At 45.0% G+C, this 18,482-nt stretch overlaps 1 protein-coding gene across 1 annotated transcript in view; it reads right to left on the minus strand.

The window, feature by feature from the left end:
* Window positions 1–7,766: 7,766 nt before the first annotated feature.
* The window catches only part of LOC147022004 (LIM and SH3 domain protein 1-like), a 49,953-nt gene continuing 39,237 nt past the window's right edge, over window positions 7,767–18,482 (minus strand). Inside the window, exon 7 of the mRNA XM_085892536.1 lies at window positions 7,767–8,779. Within this exon, the coding sequence (XP_085748662.1) occupies window positions 8,606–8,779 (174 nt within the window). The 3' untranslated portion in view covers window positions 7,767–8,605. The remainder of the gene's footprint in view (window positions 8,780–18,482) is intronic.

Genomic DNA, 18,482 nt, shown 5'->3' on the forward strand with positions numbered 1-18,482 from the left:
GACATAGCAAAGAAAAGCTATTAGATTTTAGGAAATATTTCAAGATTCTAAATCCTAAAAGTTGCCCATTTCCTAAAATCCTAAAATATTTCAGGAAGTCAAAGTTTGAAGGTATGGTAGCCATGTGCAAGAGATTGGGACTAGCTAACAGAAGGGTATTCAGCACCAGTGAAATGGGCAACTTTCAAGGAGCAAATGTACAGTGCACAGAGTAAGTGTATTCAAATGAGATGTAATGCAGTCTGTGTGAGCAGGGAAGAATGGAGGGCAACGAAGGAGAAGCAGAAGACAATTCGGTTCAAAACAACAGCACTGGAGTCTGACTTGAGCTGGGAGGATGTAATTACAGTCACTTTGCGTGCGGGGTGAAGCAAGTGGTTCACTTCTCTCTGTTTACAAACATCAGTTTATGATGGAAGAACAACTTAGTTTAAATTGAATATTATATATATTTTTTGAAAATGATTCGGAAAACGAACCTGTCGTTCAACATACTTTGGCTCTGAATTCGTCCTGATTGCACATCCATTTTTTGCTTCTTTCCCAGTTTGCACTTACACGTCTGTTATTGAGAGTTTGTGCCCGGACCCAGCTTGTTCACCTCCTCTCCCTCTCCGAGCTCTCATTCTTCCCAATGAGATATTTTGTTTTCATTCCGTCTGTCTGTCTGTCTGACAGTCAAAACAAAATTGAAAATCATTCCAAACAAGAAATTTGCTCTTTCGAAGGATGTCATAAAGGACACAAACAACAAGCACAAGCATGAATAACTAATTTAACGTGTTAAATAAGGTGGTGGCCAAGACGCTGCATCAATGGCGGTAAACCTCGAAAAACATTTTTTTCTATAACATTTAAAATCTATTTTATTTCATTTGAATTATGTACCTGAACAATGGAGAACACAAATCGCCTTTTTGCGCTTCTGAAACCATTCCATTTAACTGTACTGTACTTGGGAAAAAAATATTACAGCGTTTTACGTCAAACCAATGAAATTTGCCGCTCGTAGACCCCACCTATGTCCTTCTTTCTCAAGACTGCATGGGAGACAGTGTTCTATGAACTCGAGGAATATTTGTTACTTACGTCAATGATTTGGACAGAGTGGTTAAAAGTCTGCTTTATAAATTTGCAGATGACACAAAGCTTGGAGGTGAGGTTGATAGCAGAGAGGACGTGATTAGATTCAGGAAAGTCGATACCTTCATTTATCAGACAAAAAGATTGGCAGATGCAAACAAAGAAATTAGGTGCTGGGGATGGGTGAGAACAATGAAAATAGGGACTGTTAATGCAGGGGGGCTTTACTGAGGATTTACTTCTTCAACAATCTTCTTGAAGATGTTCAATCACCAACACATTGGGTGTGACCATGAGCCAGACCTTCACCTACAGGTTCATGGAATACTACTCTCCCCTTTGACCTGGCACCCCGACCTCAAGCCTTGCTTAGCTCGACGCCACGTAAGCCTTCAATATCAATGGTAACTCACGATGAAGCTGTCTCTGGGCCTCTTACTGTCACATCACAGACAGGTTTGTGGTTTTTAGTTTTCGACCGACCCCTTTCTAGCCTTGCACCCTCTGCTTTCTGTGCTCTGCCCCCCCCCCCACCCCATTCCCCTGTTGCTTGCAAAAGGTGCACGTGGTCTGCCAGGAACCCACTTCTGGTGAAACTACCAAAATCCAGACACCCACCCCAAAAAATGCTCACCTTCATACATTCGTTCTTTTCTCTCACCTGTCGAACAAACTTCCTCAACCTATTCAATCTCATGCTTCCCTCCAGTGCTTCAAAACAGCTGTTTACCACCATCTCAAGTCACCCCCAATCCATATCCATGATATTGTCACGAGTCTGAGCGGTTATGGTTATTCCCGACACAATTGTGGTGTACTGGTGGTTAACACCGCCCAGGCCCGGATCGCCGAGCCATTTTCCTTAGGAGGTGGACACGTGATCCTCAGAGATCATGTGACGCACGCGGGAGGGGCAGGCGGCACGACGGATGCACAGCACAAGAGTTTATATTCGAACCCGCAACAGATGCACGGACACCATCAACTTGAAATAAACGTGGATTTAATGAAAATAAACAAATATTTACAAGGGTAAAATTCAAAATGTAGTAATAATACGTGAAGTAAATGAAGGTCTGAAGTCGAGGCGCCTCTACACACAGACTTAAATACAGAAAAGGGGAAAACGAAAGAAAAGAAAATCCTCCCTTTGATCTGGCACTGAGCTTTGTCCAGAGATGGTTTTTTATTGAACATTGCGATCGATGCACTTCGTCCTGCATGAGTAGACGTGCCCAAAAATGGTGCCCAGCCGCTTTCTCGGCGGGAAACGCACGCGAGGTAATATTCAACGCCAGGATTCACCAACCGCCGTGCGGCTTCCTTGTCGATCTCGCAAGCCGACGCCGCTGTTCTCTGCAGAATGGCGCCACTCCCTCACCAACCGCCGTGCGGCTTCCTTGTCGATCACGCTAGCCGACGCCGCTGTTCTCTGCAGAATGGCGCCACTCCCTTTGGTGACATACACGAGGCTTCGAGGTCCGTCTCATACAACCCAACCAAGAGTCAACGGCTGTCGTCTTGCTCCACCACACGAGCCAATTCACCTCAGCACGAATACGAGAATCGTTCCATCTTCTTCATGTGTCGAAGGAAAGCCGGCCGTAATGCCCAATGTTACACATTATCTCCTAGCTCTGTCATCTGTCGACCGTGTGCGTCGCTTACACCCAACCAAAACCTCTTCCTTCTGATGCCACGCGCATCAATCATCCACCTCCGGGCATGGCTTGCAGGCACGAAAACCGGGAAAGCGGGGCTTCTCACCTGCTTGGACATGCAGCTGTCTTGTTGTTGTTGTTATAAAAACACACTTCTTTCATGGCTGGCTTGTAAATAAAAAAAATGCAGGAGAAGGTCACAGGGGGGTAATTGCATCCTGGGGAAAATTGGTCTTAATCCCGATATAATTAACACAACACCACCCACCCCCTCCCATGTGGTCACACATAACACTTAAGCTCACAGTCTCCCTACTTAATTTACATCGAGATGTCTCCTACACGTCCATGGACCAAGCAATGCTATACAATCCTAACTTCACTGTGAAATTCCTCAATCTACCCCCACAACTGCAACAATATCTTCTACCCTCATCAACCATCTCGAGGTTATTGGGTTCCCTCCACCACCCGCTTCCTCACCCTCCTCGTTTTTTTTTTTTCTTTCTTTGTTCTGTTTTTACTTCTTCTTCAGTTTTCCCTTCCACGGGGGAAGAAGTAAAAACTGAACAAAGAAAGAAGTAAAAACGGACTGGCCTCAAAAGCCAGTCACCGACTGGGCATCCTCAGTCATGCAAAGTCCTTCCTTAGCACACCTGAACTCCTGACATACAAAGCTTTTGTCCACAGCCTGATGAAGTACTGCTCTCTCCACCTGGCTGGTGCTCCTGCCTCTCACCTTTCTCTGCTTCACACAGTGGAAACCAAGGCATTTAGGATCATTGGTATCGTCTGTGGTGAGGCTGAGTCTTTGTTCCTCTCACTCTCTCACCACCAACAGGTCGGTTGTCTTTCTGTCTTCTTCCGTCTTGCCCTCCCCCCCGCTCTGTCTGTGATATGTGCCCCCCATATTTCCACAGGATGCTCAAGGTCCGCCAGCAACCCTCTTTTGGTAAAACTACCAAAATCAAGAATTACTGCTCACCTTCACTCTTTCATTCCTCTTTATTTCCACCTTGGAACAAACTCCCACACTCTCTTTCATCCCACTCTTCCCTCCAAGTCTTCAAAACAGCTGCTCACCAGCATCTCTTATCTCCCCCCATCCAAAACCACGATCTTTTCTACCCCCACTAATCTGCCCCAAACCCACATCTTTCAAATTCCCTGCTTTCCTTCCTGAAAGTCCCTGCAACGTCCATCTTGTTAACCCCGTGTACCCCACCCCATCCCCCCTCTCGCTTCCAGATCTCATGTCTCTGTTCCCCACTGTTTTTTCCTTCCCTCTTCCACTCGTCACCTGCTCCCCTTGTTGTACATTGTGTGTAGCTCTCAGACGAGCCTCGACATTGTATAAAATAAAAAAAAACTGATTAAATGTTCTTTCTCTCCTCTCCTCTCCCTCTTCCCAATGTCCTTTCGTCCTCCAAATGTCCTGTGCCAGGCAAGCAGACAACAGTGCCAGGTAACTCTAGGTGGAGCTAAGAGAGTTCAAGGTTGTATTTTCAGGGTGGAAATTATAAATCAAGGTGGCATGAACTGTGCAGGAATTTCGTAACATCATTTCGAATAGTGCAGAGTTCTGGTCACCACCTCCGAGGCAGGACAAAGCTACCAGCTGCACTAGAGATACTGGATTGATTCCTCAAGGCTATCTCGAGTAAACTATGAGCGGCTTAAGGAAACAGGACTTTACACATAAAAAAGGAGGTGATTCTGAGATCTGATACAGATGTTCAAGAAAATGAAGGGGGTTTAAGATACAAGAGTGTTTCAGCAAAATGGATAAATGAGAGGACCAGGGGCCACAGTCGAATTAGGATGACAATAAGATAGGTATCTTCAACTAAAAGAGTAGTTCATGCATGGAATGGTTTCGAAATGGCAGCAGATACAATCGGTTTGAATTGGCTTTTCATTGGTACCGAGATGCATTGGGGATCGATGTGGACATGTTGGTAGGACTGGCAGGTAGCTTGGGTATGGTATGGATGGGAGATTGTGACGTTTGTGAGAAGAGCTTATCAAAAGGTGAATCTTCTATCAGTTTCTCGTCCTCTCCCCCTCCCCCCCCCAAAAAACACTTTTTTTTTTCTTTCATCAAAATAGCTTTGTGTACATCAATTAGGTATATATAAAGTCCTTATTCAACTTCAATAACTTTGAAAGTGCACATGATTGAAGCAAACTGTAAAAAGCACAGAACAGCACGATTCATAAAGTTTTTACACAAAACGGTTCAAATATTTAGGCTCCAACAAAACCACCATCGTTCATTATTCATCGTCCAATCCGATTTTCCGAGAGCGTTCTCGAGTTGCTGATGAACAATTTAATTTGTGATTTTACACCCAAGTTCATCCAAAGAATATGGTTTTGTTGAGTAAACATTTTTAACATAGCCCCATAAAAAGTTGGCCAATGGGGACAAGTTAGGTGAACGAGGTGGCCAAGCAATTGGTCCATGTCCACCAATTCACTTGTCTCGGGAAGATATATCATTCAATAATAATCACACATTCTAAAGGATAGTGGCAGGGAGCAGCGTTTTGCTGAAATAAGGAGTTAGCCGAACGATATCATTGTTCAGGGACAAGGAAATTCTGCAACATTGCAAAGTAACATTCACCACAGTTACAGCTTCAAAAATAAATGGACAAGGATGATTGATGCAAGACTTCGAGAGAACATCAGACAGATTTTTGGCGGGTCGCTTTCATGTTGTCAGACTGTGGTCTATCTGGCCCCTCAAATGTGACAATTGTGGCGGTCGATGTTGCCCACTGATGTGGGATGTTGCCTCATCAGAAAATGCCAACTCAAGTAACCCAGGAGAATTGTGGATTTCTGATTTCAACTATTCACAGAAATCCAACCTTACATGGTCATTCTCTTCCTGTGCCCATTTGAACCACCTGAATCTTGTAAACGTGTTAATGGAATTCCACTTTGCCAATGTTGTGCTCTGTTAAAAACAGAACTTTTAGTTCACCCTTTTGTCACAATGACTTTTGTGGACTCCGTTCTAATGTTTCTTGGATGACGGCCAGTCTCCTTGCTGATGTGAGACCTCCCAGACCATGGTTTGTCATTTTCTAATTCCAATTTCTTTAACGTTTTTCATCCAATTGCTAATCAAGTTCTAATGTAGTGTATATTTTCTGTAATGAGCAATTTTGTTTTCTTCTCATAGCTATTACAGAATTCTGCTATCCAGAAGACAGTTTAGCCTTTTCTTATACTGTCACTATTTTAAATCAGTTTCAGCATCTGAAATGAAATAAAAAAAAAAAAAAATTAACATTAACAAAAACTTTATGAATTATTTATGACACAAAGTTTGGAGGAAAGGTGGATAGCAGAGGAGGTGGTGATCAGATTCAGGAAAGTATTGATACTTGTATATATTGGGCAAAAGATTGGCAGATGGAATTTAACCTGAGCAAGTGTAAGGTGTTGAGGATGGGAAAGAACAATGAAAATGGAGATTACAGGATGCAAGGGGTAATTTTGGAGCGTGTCACACGGGAGAAGGATCTGGGGATGGTAATGGATACGGGAGGTGAGGAGGCAGCACAGTGCCAGGCAGCTATAGGTAAAGCAAACAGGGTTTGCGGTTGTATTCAGAGGGGATCATTTATAAATCAAAAGAGGTGGTGTTAACATTGTACAATAATTTAGTGAGGGCTACATCTCGAATATTGTGTGCAGTTCTGGTCACCACAATTCCCGGCTGGACATCGATACCACCGAGAGGGTTCAGCGCAGGGCTACGAGATTGATTCCGGGCCAAGCTTGACTCAGCTATGAGGAACGGCTGGAGGAGACGGGGCTTTATACACGAGAGAGGATGTGGTTACGAGGAGATATGAGAGAGATGTTTAAGATAATGAAAGGTATAGATAAAATAAGTGCAGATTAATTATTCAGAGTCGATGGTGATAGGACCAGGGACCATAGCCTGAGAGTAAAGAGGAGAGTTAAGACGGTAGCAAGGCAGGGGTCTTTTACTCAGGGAATAGTTAATGCATGGAATGGCCTCCCTGGAAAGGTAGTGGCAGCAGAAACAGTCGATAACTTTCAATTAGAATTAGATAGGTACCTGGACATTATGGAGATCGAGGGGTATGGGGATGTTGATAAGACTTTTAGGTTGTTTGAGCATTGATGAGTGATTGTGTATGGAGTGCTGTTGGTGAGGGTCTCGTCAAGGGGGGGTTGTGTGGTTGATGTTGTGTGTTTTTAAACCAAGCCCATGCCCTCTCCCCTGAGGGAAGAAGATTTGTTTGCATTTTCTTCTTTGGATTTTGTGTAGATAAATTGGGATGGTGTTCGCACAGGCATGATGGGCTGAATGGCCTCCATCTGCGTCTGATTTCCTTGTATTTGTAAGCCATTTATAGCTTGCTTCTATAATGTGTCCATGCAAACCTATTAAAGTTTAAATTTGCACAAGGACTTTATGGACAGCACATATGTCACTATTGACGTCCCTGTCTCACTGTTCTCATCCACACACCTCCCCTTGTCTTCGTTGTTGCTCGAGTTGTTAAATTAATAGATTGGATAAATGGGGGTGTGATATATCACAGGCATGATGAGCCAAAGGGCCTATTGTGTTAAAGTTCCTTGTGTGCCCCCTTTTCAGTTTATGCCAGAAATCAAAGTGGTTGAAACACCGATTTAAAGTACAGCTACACAGACACGGGATATCAGCATAATTTTCGCACAGCGAGTGCTCCTCAAAGCAGCCGTTGGCATATGCTAAAGGGTGACCCATTATTTATTTTTCTTCCGCAGTGACGAAAGGGGCAAGTAAAAATTTGGCACCCCAGCATCATGTGCTCAAAAGGAAATGCCAAGCAAGCCACCCCAACCCAACCCAAATTTAAGAGCAACGCATCGAGATGGAAACAAAATATCAACAAGTGATAAAATAAAGAAATTAATAATAAAAATATATAAATCCATCGGCAATTTACATAATCGGCTTCAATGGTACAATGTCATCAAGAAGCACAATTATAACCTTTTTCCCCCACTTTATTAATTCGACATCATCCTCCAAAACAAAACACATGACTGAAAGATTTGAAGAAAAAAAAAAAAACAAACATACTGCAACAAAACAATTGCATGAGGCCACAAGTAAGGCAATGGCTGGCAGGGGCGTTGCATGGCAACTTTCAGTGGATCTGTTATTAATCTCACCCATTCCCTAAGGAAAGGGTGAGGCTGTAATATTGCTCTCTGAGTGTGTGTGTGTGTGCGTGTGTGTGTGCGTGTGCTTTAAGAACAATGGTTCGTTCTCACATCTGTCATTTATATACCCCAGCAAGGTTCTACATTATTAAATGCTCAGTCTTGATTCTTAGACAATTGGCCTGATGCACGAGCATCGCTTCCCACGTGCTAAAATACTGCAAACCAGTGTCATATTTAGCCTGAGTGACATTCCCACACGAGTTGTTGCAACCATGTTCAACTCTTCCACGAGCCAACACGCACATACAAAACGGCAAAAAAAAGGTTCTTGGCAACAGGTTTGTTAAAATTAAACGGTATACAATTTTGCATAATAATGCATCTTATATATTTTTCGCATAGTGAGTACAAGCAACAGAAATGAAACACGATTACCTAGAGGTTTTAGTATTTAATACAAGAACGATAAGTATCTCAAGTGATTACTTGAAGAAGAAAAAAAAAAAATGCACCTTTACACAACTTGTGAGAGAATCCTATGAAGAATGGACAAACAGTGGACTAGTCGGGGTGGATTAAAGCACAATGTTGAGGCGGTTTATTATCATTTTTTGTCTCTCAGCAGATCCGTAACAAATAAAACTACAGAAAACTCCCTACACAGGCTCAACATAGTTTGCAGGCAGCATTCCCGTCTGCATGGTCCTCTGTACCGTTCCGTACATCCAACCCTGATCGATTGCTGTCGCTTCCATGATCAGATCGCCTACCCTGAAGGACACTTCATCTCTGTCTGCGGCATCGTAATCATAAAGAGCCTGGAAAACGTTCTGGAGATGACAAACAATACAGCACAGGACTTAAGAAGCACAGGAAACATAAGTAATATCTTGATCAACAACATCATGCAAGTTATTTTATCACATCCAAGTTCCATTTATTACTGGTAGGGTTTGAGAAGGGGACTGGCAGGAAGGCCGAGAGATACGCACTCATCTCTAAGCTGTCTAGCCTGCACATGGATATCGGCCCAGCTACATACCGTCATCTCGGCGTTTCATAGGCAGAGAGATTAATCGATGTGTGCTGTCCCTTGGAATGACGTGAAACAGGCGTCCTGTCTGCCGAAATTAGTTGATGGATGTTAAAAACTCCCACGGTGTCTTCCGTGAAGAGCAAGCAAGCTATTGCTAGCACAATGGCCAAATTCCTGTATGAACTTTCGTCAAATGTCAAGACTGGCGAGCCGGTTCGTGAAAGACTTGGGCCACGCTTCCCTGGCCAACGCCACAACATGAGAATAATTGTGGCCGTAAAAGAAGGGATTAAAAAAAATAAAAAATAAAAAGGGAGGGAGGCCTTGCACAGAAAAAGCACCAGGTCCGAAATAGAATGGAAGACAACCCAAACGAGAGAAATCAGGATGCTCAGGATAGAGGGGTTTGGTGAAAACTTGTGTTGCCAATCCCATAATAAGTGATAAGTTTGGATTCGGACCATCAAAGTAAGACTGTCATAATAGTTGTAGAAGTAATAATAATAATGATGATAAATAGTACTCGTAGGACTAGAAGTAGTTAAGTGTGGCTGAGGCTCACAGGCTTGTTATTAGTAAAAGTCAGAGAAATATTAACATTGTCGTTGTTACAAGAGCGCAAGTGAGCACAATATATGCCCAAAAAAGCTCTGTGATACACACACAATTATTTATTCAAACATCAATTTATGAACAAGAAGGTATATACAGAATTGTGCTACAACATGGAAAACAGCATCATGGTTGCCATGGCAACCACTTTAGATGACGAAAGTATGTCGCGACACACCGTCTCCACAGTCTGTACCTATGTACCAAATATGAAACGTGAAAGTCGAAAACTTTGGGAGTTAGAGTGCGGACAGGAACGGACGGACGACCGATATCACATAATACGCCCCGATGTATGTATATATATATATATATATATATATATGTATATGTGTATATATGTATATATATGTATATATGTATATATGTATATATGTATATATGTATATATGTATATATGTATATATGTATATATGTATATATGTATATATATATATATGTATGTATATGTATATATGTATATATGTATATATATATGTATATATATATATATATATATATATATATATATATATATATGTATATATATATGTATATATATATATGTATATATATATATATGTATATATGTATATATATATATATATATATATGTATATATATGTATATATATGTATATATATATATATATATATATATATATATATATATATATATATATATATATACACACACGTCGCGGATTCGCGCCCGCCGGCGTGCGAACGGCCACGTAACTCGAATCACGGCACGTCGCCCACCGGACGGACAATCCAGTCGTGACCCTCTCGGACTAACGCTGGGAACCAGTCACGGGTGGACCTTTCGGTCTTACCGCGATCGAGCCAATCGGCCCCCGCGTGGGATAGGGTTGCTCGCCAAATTCGACCTACCTAAGTACCCACACGGAGGGTAGATCGGGCGATCGCACCTCGCCGCAGGTCGACTTCGGACACGGGCCACTTAAGCGACCCGTTCCGTACTATCGGGATAACCGAGCGGTGTTATTCGCTGGATATGGGATATCATGGATATGGATTCGTCGGCCTCGACGGTTCGATTAATTATCGGGCGTCTTAACCCACGACCAACCCTTTACGTGAAGCAAGATGGGGATTCAATGAAAGAAATGACGAAGCGAAGCGGGAAAACAGTTCAACAATAAGCACATTTATTTCGCGGCACACGGGAAGCACACATATACAATTCCACCAAAAGCACATGGAAAAGAAGAAGACAAAAAGCAAATGCGACAATGCAGATCTAATACCGACTACGCGAGCACACGGCAACACTTATACAATTTTACTTCACAGACGGCGCCGACAACACACATTCCCAAAGCAAAAGAAAAGAGAACCACCCTCCAGGATGAGGGGGTAGGCGGGACTGGGGCCGAGACCGTGTCGGGCCTACCCGTCTGATGATGAGACGCGGAGCGGCGGTGGTGCCTCAACTCCGCGGGCCTCGCGGACAGTGTCTGGTAGGGGGTGGGAAGGGGGCCCCCTTTTGTCGCACTATCTCAGCGCGGGGGGAAACAGGAGGGGGTTGCTGATGCTCGGGGAAAGGAGGATTTCACAAAATCTCGGGTCCCGCGACGAGCGTCTCCACCACGACCTCGGTCGCGCCGGCGGCCTTTCTCTCCGCAGTTCCCTGAATCCGACGCGAGCACCCCCTCGTCCGCCTTCGCCGCCGCCGCCTCTCCACAGCTCCGTCCTCTTCACTCCGACTCCGCGAACTCCCAACTGCGAACTGCCAACTGCGAACTCCAAAACTGCCCTCGACTGACGAACGCAGTCGTTTTTATAAGCCCCGTGGCTTCGCTCTTTCATCTTTGACCCTCTGCCTCCGACCTTTCACCTCGCTCCCCATTGGCCCGAGGAAAAGTAGGCGTGAATGCTTTTTGATCCATGAATTTGCATATAGCGACCGCCCTCCAATGCCCTGGAGGCGGGGCCAAATCGCCCCTCACTCACCGATTGGACGGAACAAAAGTGGGCGTGAGTCGTTTTTGATCCGTTTTTCTGCGGAAAGTCCGCGATGCTTTTGAACACGCTGCACGGTGCGCGCCTTACACGAGTCCAGCATCGGTGCCCACGAGTGGCGCGAGATGACGGTGATGCGATGGTCGTGAGTTGTGACGGTAAAGGTCGTGGCGGTTGTGGTGAAGCAGCGTTGTGGTTGGTGGTTGTTGTGATGGCTGTTGAGACGTGGTTGGTGGTGGTAATAATGGCGGTTGGTCCAAAATAAAGATAGTAAAAGAAAAACGGCTATCCTGAAGAGTCGCAGCCCTCATGAATGACATTTATTCCCTCCAGACAACGGGTTTGGGCCTAACTACACATATACTTACCGAGATATCTCACCTAAGGGACCTGAATGGTGGTTTGCGAATTTGGTCAACCACAACAATGTATATATATATATATATATATATATATATATATATATATATATATATATATATATATATATATATATATATATATATATATATATATATATATATATATATATATATATATATATATATATATATATATATATATATATATATATATATATATATATATATATAAAATGACCGTTTTTACAGCCATTTTTCCCTGCTATGCAGGGGTTTGGCTTTTTCTTGAGGCAATGTTTTATGGCCGGATGCCCTTCCTGACGCCAACCCTGGTCGCCTCTTACGACACACAGGGATATGGTACACCTATTCTAACCGGGGCATACACCGGTACTCATTTCGCCGACCTCGGAAGGATGACAGGCTGAGTCAACCCCCTGGTGTTAATTCAGCAGCCAACGGGGCTTGAACTCAGGACCCTGGGATCCCAAGCCACCATCCTAACCACCAAGCCAACACCAGGCTATATATATATATATATATATATATATATATATATATATATATATATATATATATATATATATATATATATACATATATATATATATATATATATATATATATATATATATATATATATATATATATATATATATATATCCGGCGTATAAAAATCAGTCATCTTAGTTGGTATTTATGGGACTTTAAAAACAAAAACTGAAGGAGCTCTCCTGGTTGTTGAAATACAGTTTGGCAAGGAGCAGTCCAGATTTGGCACATTTTCAAACAGTTGCTTCCAACAAGTCACTTCCAGTTCTGAGTCTGAGCACATAGCACGTTGGCTCAAGCAGGGCATTAATTCATGCAGCGTCTGCTTCCAGTTCATCGAAGCTAAGTTTTCCAGAACAGATCCATCACGTCTTTCTGTTATATTTTCGTCCCTGTGTTGTTGGAGTTTTTATCCGATTTTCTGTGTTTCACCATACCTTCCATCCATCCATCCAGACCAGACTGTGCAGAGCGTTGGTGCTGCCAAATCAGTCTCCTTGGCTATTGGGCACAATCCTGGATGGGTCACCACTTCGACACAGAATACCAGCAAGTTGGCACTCATTTTGCTGATCTCAGAAGGATGACAGGCAGAATCAACCCCACCTGGTATTAATTAAACAGCCGAGTGGGATTTGAGCTCAGGATCCTCGGATCCCAAGCCCACCTCCTGAACCATCAAGCCAACACTAGGCATAAAACCATATCTTGTGGTGGTGTATTGTCAAATTTGGATTCATGAGTCTCTGGCCTAATCACCAAAGCCTCTGCAAGTCAGGTCAAGTACGGGAGCATGATCCAGAGCAGAGTCGTTGCGTCCACTTTACGCCAGTACGCCAGTCGCCTCCATTTGCCCATCACCCAGGCAGATGCTGAGCCCATCCCCATCTCCTTGAGATGCTGATCAACCTGCTGTAACAATGAGGCATGCAGTTGGCCCATTGGCATCCTCCACTGATGAGGCTCCCTCACTGAAAGAATCCAGTGAGCAGGATCAGCATCAGGAAAATGAGCCATGTGTCCATGCAGCCGCAGCTGACACTCACGGACGATGCAGGTAACAAATCTCATCTGAGTATCTCTCAGGAACCGCTCGAAGAACACAAATCCGACCAGCGCTAGCCAAGGATCCTCCGAAGAGACCTGGTACCAAAGGAATTAAGACTTTATCTCAAATCCCTGGTCAGTGTCCAAGTCTCACACCCTTGGAGCAAGACTGGAAGCACCAAGGAGCTGAAGACTTAGACTTTCGTCCTCCTGCACAGGTACCGGCAGCACCACACTCTGTGATCCAGTGAATCCGTGACTCTCCAGGCCCGACCCAGACGTCTATTGACCTCTGGCTCACAGCCAGCAGAGATATGAATATCACTGCCAAGGTAAGTGAATATCTCAGTGACCTCAACATCTTCACCACAAACAGGTACAGACAGGATAGCAGCACCCAAGACATCATTGAAAGCCTGGATCTTAGTTTTGACCCAGGAAACCAATAATCCCAGTGGCTCCTCATTCAGCACCTCAAGGGCCCCCAAAAGAATCTCCAGTCTCCACAAAGATGACTGCATCATATGCGAAATCATGGTCAAAGATCATGACATTCCGAAACGACGCACCACAGCTTGATCTCTCCAACATCCTCCCCAGAATCCAGTCCATACAAGCACTCAAAGTGTGGGGGCCAGTGCACACCCATGACGAACTCCAGTAACAACTGGAAATAAGTCGAAGATGGTACCACCACATCTCACAGCACTCTCAGTACCAGAGTCTTGTTCAGACATCAGATTGATCAGTTTTGGTGGCACCCCACAAAGACCAAGAGTCCTCCAGAGGGCATCCTGATTCACTGAATCTGCAAGCAGCCCCTGCTGAAACTCTCATCTGTGTTCGGTGAGGACCCAAAGGGCAAGGATACGGTCAATCGTTGACCTCTTTGGTGTAAAGCCTGACTGCTCTGGGTGTTGGTGCTCAAGCAGATGTTGGAGAACCAGATCAATAACCATCCGAGCAAAGACCTTGCCCGGCACTGAGAGCAGCGTTACCCCTTGGTAGTTGTTGCAGTCCTGGTGATCACCCTTCCCTTTCCAGAGAGGAATAACAAGGTCCCTCATCCAGTCAGTTGGGTTGATGCCTGTGTTCCAGGCAGAGCACAGAACTGCATCCAACGACATGAGTACAGCATTTCTTCCAGCCTTGATAAGTTCAGCATGGATGCCACAGATTCCAGGAGCTTCACCTCATTTCAACCGGTTCACCGCAGCCTGCGTTTCCACAAATGAAGATAGATCACAGTTGATTGGAGGGTCAGCAATAGGGATTGTAACACCCCTGACATCCAACTTAACAGCTGGTGGATCAGCCTGGCGCAGCCGCTCAATGTAACCAGCCCAGCGGGCCTTCACTTCGCACTCCTCTGTCAAGAACCCTCCCACCTCCACTCTAACTGAAGTACACCGAGGGACAGGCTTGGAGCAATGCAATGCGCAAATTCCCCTGCAAGCAGGACGTGAATCACTTGCCCACAGGTGATGCTCTATCCCCTCGCACATACACTTTTACACTTCAACCTCCTGAACAGCTCAGTTCTGCCATTAAGCCTGGCCCTGTGACTCTGGTCAATGGTATCCAGTGTCCCTTAAGACAAAATTCTTCTTCGCCCTCCGGTGAGTTCCAAGACATCCAACGGCCACTTCAAGGATGGTGGTCTTGAAGGCGCTCCACAACTCTTCAGGACCCCCCAAAGCACCCAGACCCCCCAAGTGTCCACTCAGCCTGTTTGCAAACTCGTCAGCTGCCCTCTCATTCATGCGCTTGCCAACATCCAGCTGAGGCTGGGATGGCACCATTCTCCCAGATTTAAGCTGCAACTTCAGAGTTGCTACCATAAGTCTGTGGTCAGTATTGAGGAACTGAGCACTCTGGTAGACACTGCAGTTCTGGATCATCCTCCAGCGACCATCAATGATCACATGGTCAATCTCCTTTGACATACCACCAGCGTTGGAATACCAAGTCCAGCGATGAGCTTGTGGGCGTTGGAACCATGAACCAGCTAACCTCAGTCCATGACTTCTTGCAAAGTCAAGGAATTTAGTGCTATTCTGGTTCACAGTTACAGACCCATGGGGACCAACACATGTCTTATAACCATCCCTATCTGTACCAGTCAATGCATCAGAATCCCCCAAGACGAGAAGAGTATCTCGCTTGGGGCACTGATCAACCACAGACTCGAGCGTGGCGTCGAATGCGTCCTTCACGGTGAGATCATTCGCCTCAGTCGGAGCATATACAGACCCAGAGAAACGACAAAGGAGTGACGAATCCCTTGTCTCATAATGCGCTCTATGACCGGTGTTACCTCAATTACCATTGCAATCTGCTTATTGGACACAGCTCCAGCAACTTCATGGGCATGGCAACCAGAGGGACCAGACCAATCGTAGGTGTAACCATCTCGCCACTATCCGGTCTATGAACCTCAAAGAGTGCTGCAATGCTGATGTTCAATCACTTGAGCTCAGATGATAAGAGACAGGTGATCATCCTCTCTTTGGGAAAGGACATTCCAGGCACCCACCCGAAGGGACTGCCTCAGGTTAACTCAAGGAGACGATGTGGTGGACGACACCTCAGCACCACTCCGACATACTCTCCCGCAATCTGACCTGGGAAGGTTACCCTGTGGTATTCCTCCTATACTATCAAAGAGGATTTCCCAAAGAGTACGAATCAATTTGCTTTCAATAACATTTTAAAATGCTCCACTTTTCTTCTTTCTCAGTCAGGAACACCCAGGTGTTCATCTTCTTCAGAATCTGTCCCTTTGCCTCTTCTTCACAAGATTTCCTTCCCAAACCTGTGTAACTCACAAACACTTGGGTGCATTGACAGTCTCCTTCCCCTTTCCCTTTCTCCCAAAGCTCCGGCAAGATTTATCTCCACGCCTTCAACAACCATAAATTTTATCGCTCTAGTGACATCAAGTCCAGTTTGCCTGCACACATCCATCAACTTCCCTTTACGTTCGGTAAGCGTCAACCCCCCCATGTCAGTCCCCTCCCCCTCATCATCTCCACAAGCCTGTTTCCTCCCCACCTCAGCCCTTTGGTGTCCCCCTTTTCATGTCCCACCCCCTTTCTGCTCCCCCCTCACAGCTCTCCTTGGCAATTTTCTCATCCGGTTCAATAGACTTGAACCCAGTCCTGGTGGCGGAGTTGCACTTCACATGGACAACTCCATTTCTCACTGTCCGTGCACTGCTCTTACACCTCCAATCTTCCAGGAGTACCTCTGGCTACAACTTCCCCTCCACTCCCACCTCGTTTGTCAACGGGTTGTACCGTCCTTACAGTGACGACTCCATTTACATTTTCTCTGTCTCTCTGAGCATGGACCAACTTTTAACCACCCATCCCAACTCTCTCTTCCTCAATATGCGGTGATTTCAACTGTCACCATACAAATTGGAGAGGTGTTTGTACATCTCTCAACACCCATGGTACTGCACCGAATGACTTCTGTAACTCCATGGACTTGACTCGATCTGTGAACTTTCCCACACATATTTCTGTCAATGGCAAATCGTCCCTTCTCGACTTGGTAATGACCAACTTCCCTGCTGATGTTTTCACAGTCTTCCTCTGCTTCAATTGGTTTATCTGATCAAGTGTTTATGAGTGTCAACATCTCTCTGGCTATTCTCAGAGAGCCGTGTCAGTGCCGGCAAGTTTGGCAGTTCACTCAAGCAGCAGAGATTCCGAGCTGCCATCTCACTCCAGGACTCTTCCGTATCTGCCACCTCAAATATTAACTCAGCCTCGGAATTCTTCACAGCTCCATACCATCTTATCTTCACTTACCATACCCTTCCTCCCGGCCATGGTAAACTGCATGCTGTGGTGAGGGAGTTGCCTTGAAACAAGTTCTCTTTCTGGAAAGTAAATCTGACCGAAGGCAACCCCAAATCACTCCACAAAGCCCACCAAAAGTGTGTCCACTTTCAGGAGAGCCAGAACAGATCTGGCCAACCTCAAGAATTAACTTATAAACTTATCTCGTTCTTGAAAAGCCTGATGGTGCCTTCGTAAGTCAATCTCAGGAGTAAGCTACCCCCTTCTATCCCTTTCTTCACTTCAAATGGTACCACAGCCGACTTGCTGCGAGAAGGTCGAATGCCTCAATTCTGGGTTTGCTTTCAAATCTGAAGTCCCCACCCCTCGCACTCTGGACCTCTCGCATACCCACTCTTACCCAACTGCTACTGGACAACCCTAAACTCTGATGGCATCAGCACACGTGTCCTAAAAACCTGCTCTGTTGCTATTGCCCATCCTCTTTCTGCTCTGTTCACCCCATCATTCACCCTCCGCAATCCTCAATCTGCTTGGAAGTCAGCCAACATCACTGTATTTCATAAACATGGTGCAAAAACCGATCCCCTTAACTTCTTCGTCCGCATGCAGCACAAGGCTGTGGGGTAGCATCATTGGCCGATGGTGCGGCTGTGTCGCTGAAGCAATGCCCTCTTCTGGTTTTGGCAGGAATTTGGCCATGGTGCCGGCGATACCTCGTCTACTCTTCACGAGGGACATCATGGCATCCTTAACGTCCACTAATGAATGCTGGAAAACAGGATGTCTGTTTAAGGTCCATCCGAGGGACATTCCACACATTGATGAATCGCTCTGCCTGTGATACACCGTGATGACAGTTGACAGTTGGGTCAGGATTCAAACCTCGGCTAAACAGCTTGGAGGTGAGTGTGCATACCTTTATTCATACTGTCAGCCATTCCGATTAACTACAGACCTATCAGCTTCCTTCCAATTATCAGCAAAATCATGGAATCCATTACAGCACTTGACATAATCCTTCCTTTTCTCCAATGTCCTGATTTCGGACCATCAACTCAGATTCAGACCAGATCACTCTACACTGGACATGCTGCCTCTGCTCTCCCAGCGATGGTTGGAAGCTGTCAATGTTAACCATGAGATCATGG

Source organism: Eptatretus burgeri, chromosome 8 (assembly GCF_056783735.1).
Source record: "Eptatretus burgeri isolate ZD-2024b chromosome 8, Ebu_testis_v1, whole genome shotgun sequence".
Taxonomy (NCBI): Eukaryota; Metazoa; Chordata; class Myxini; order Myxiniformes; family Myxinidae; genus Eptatretus; species Eptatretus burgeri.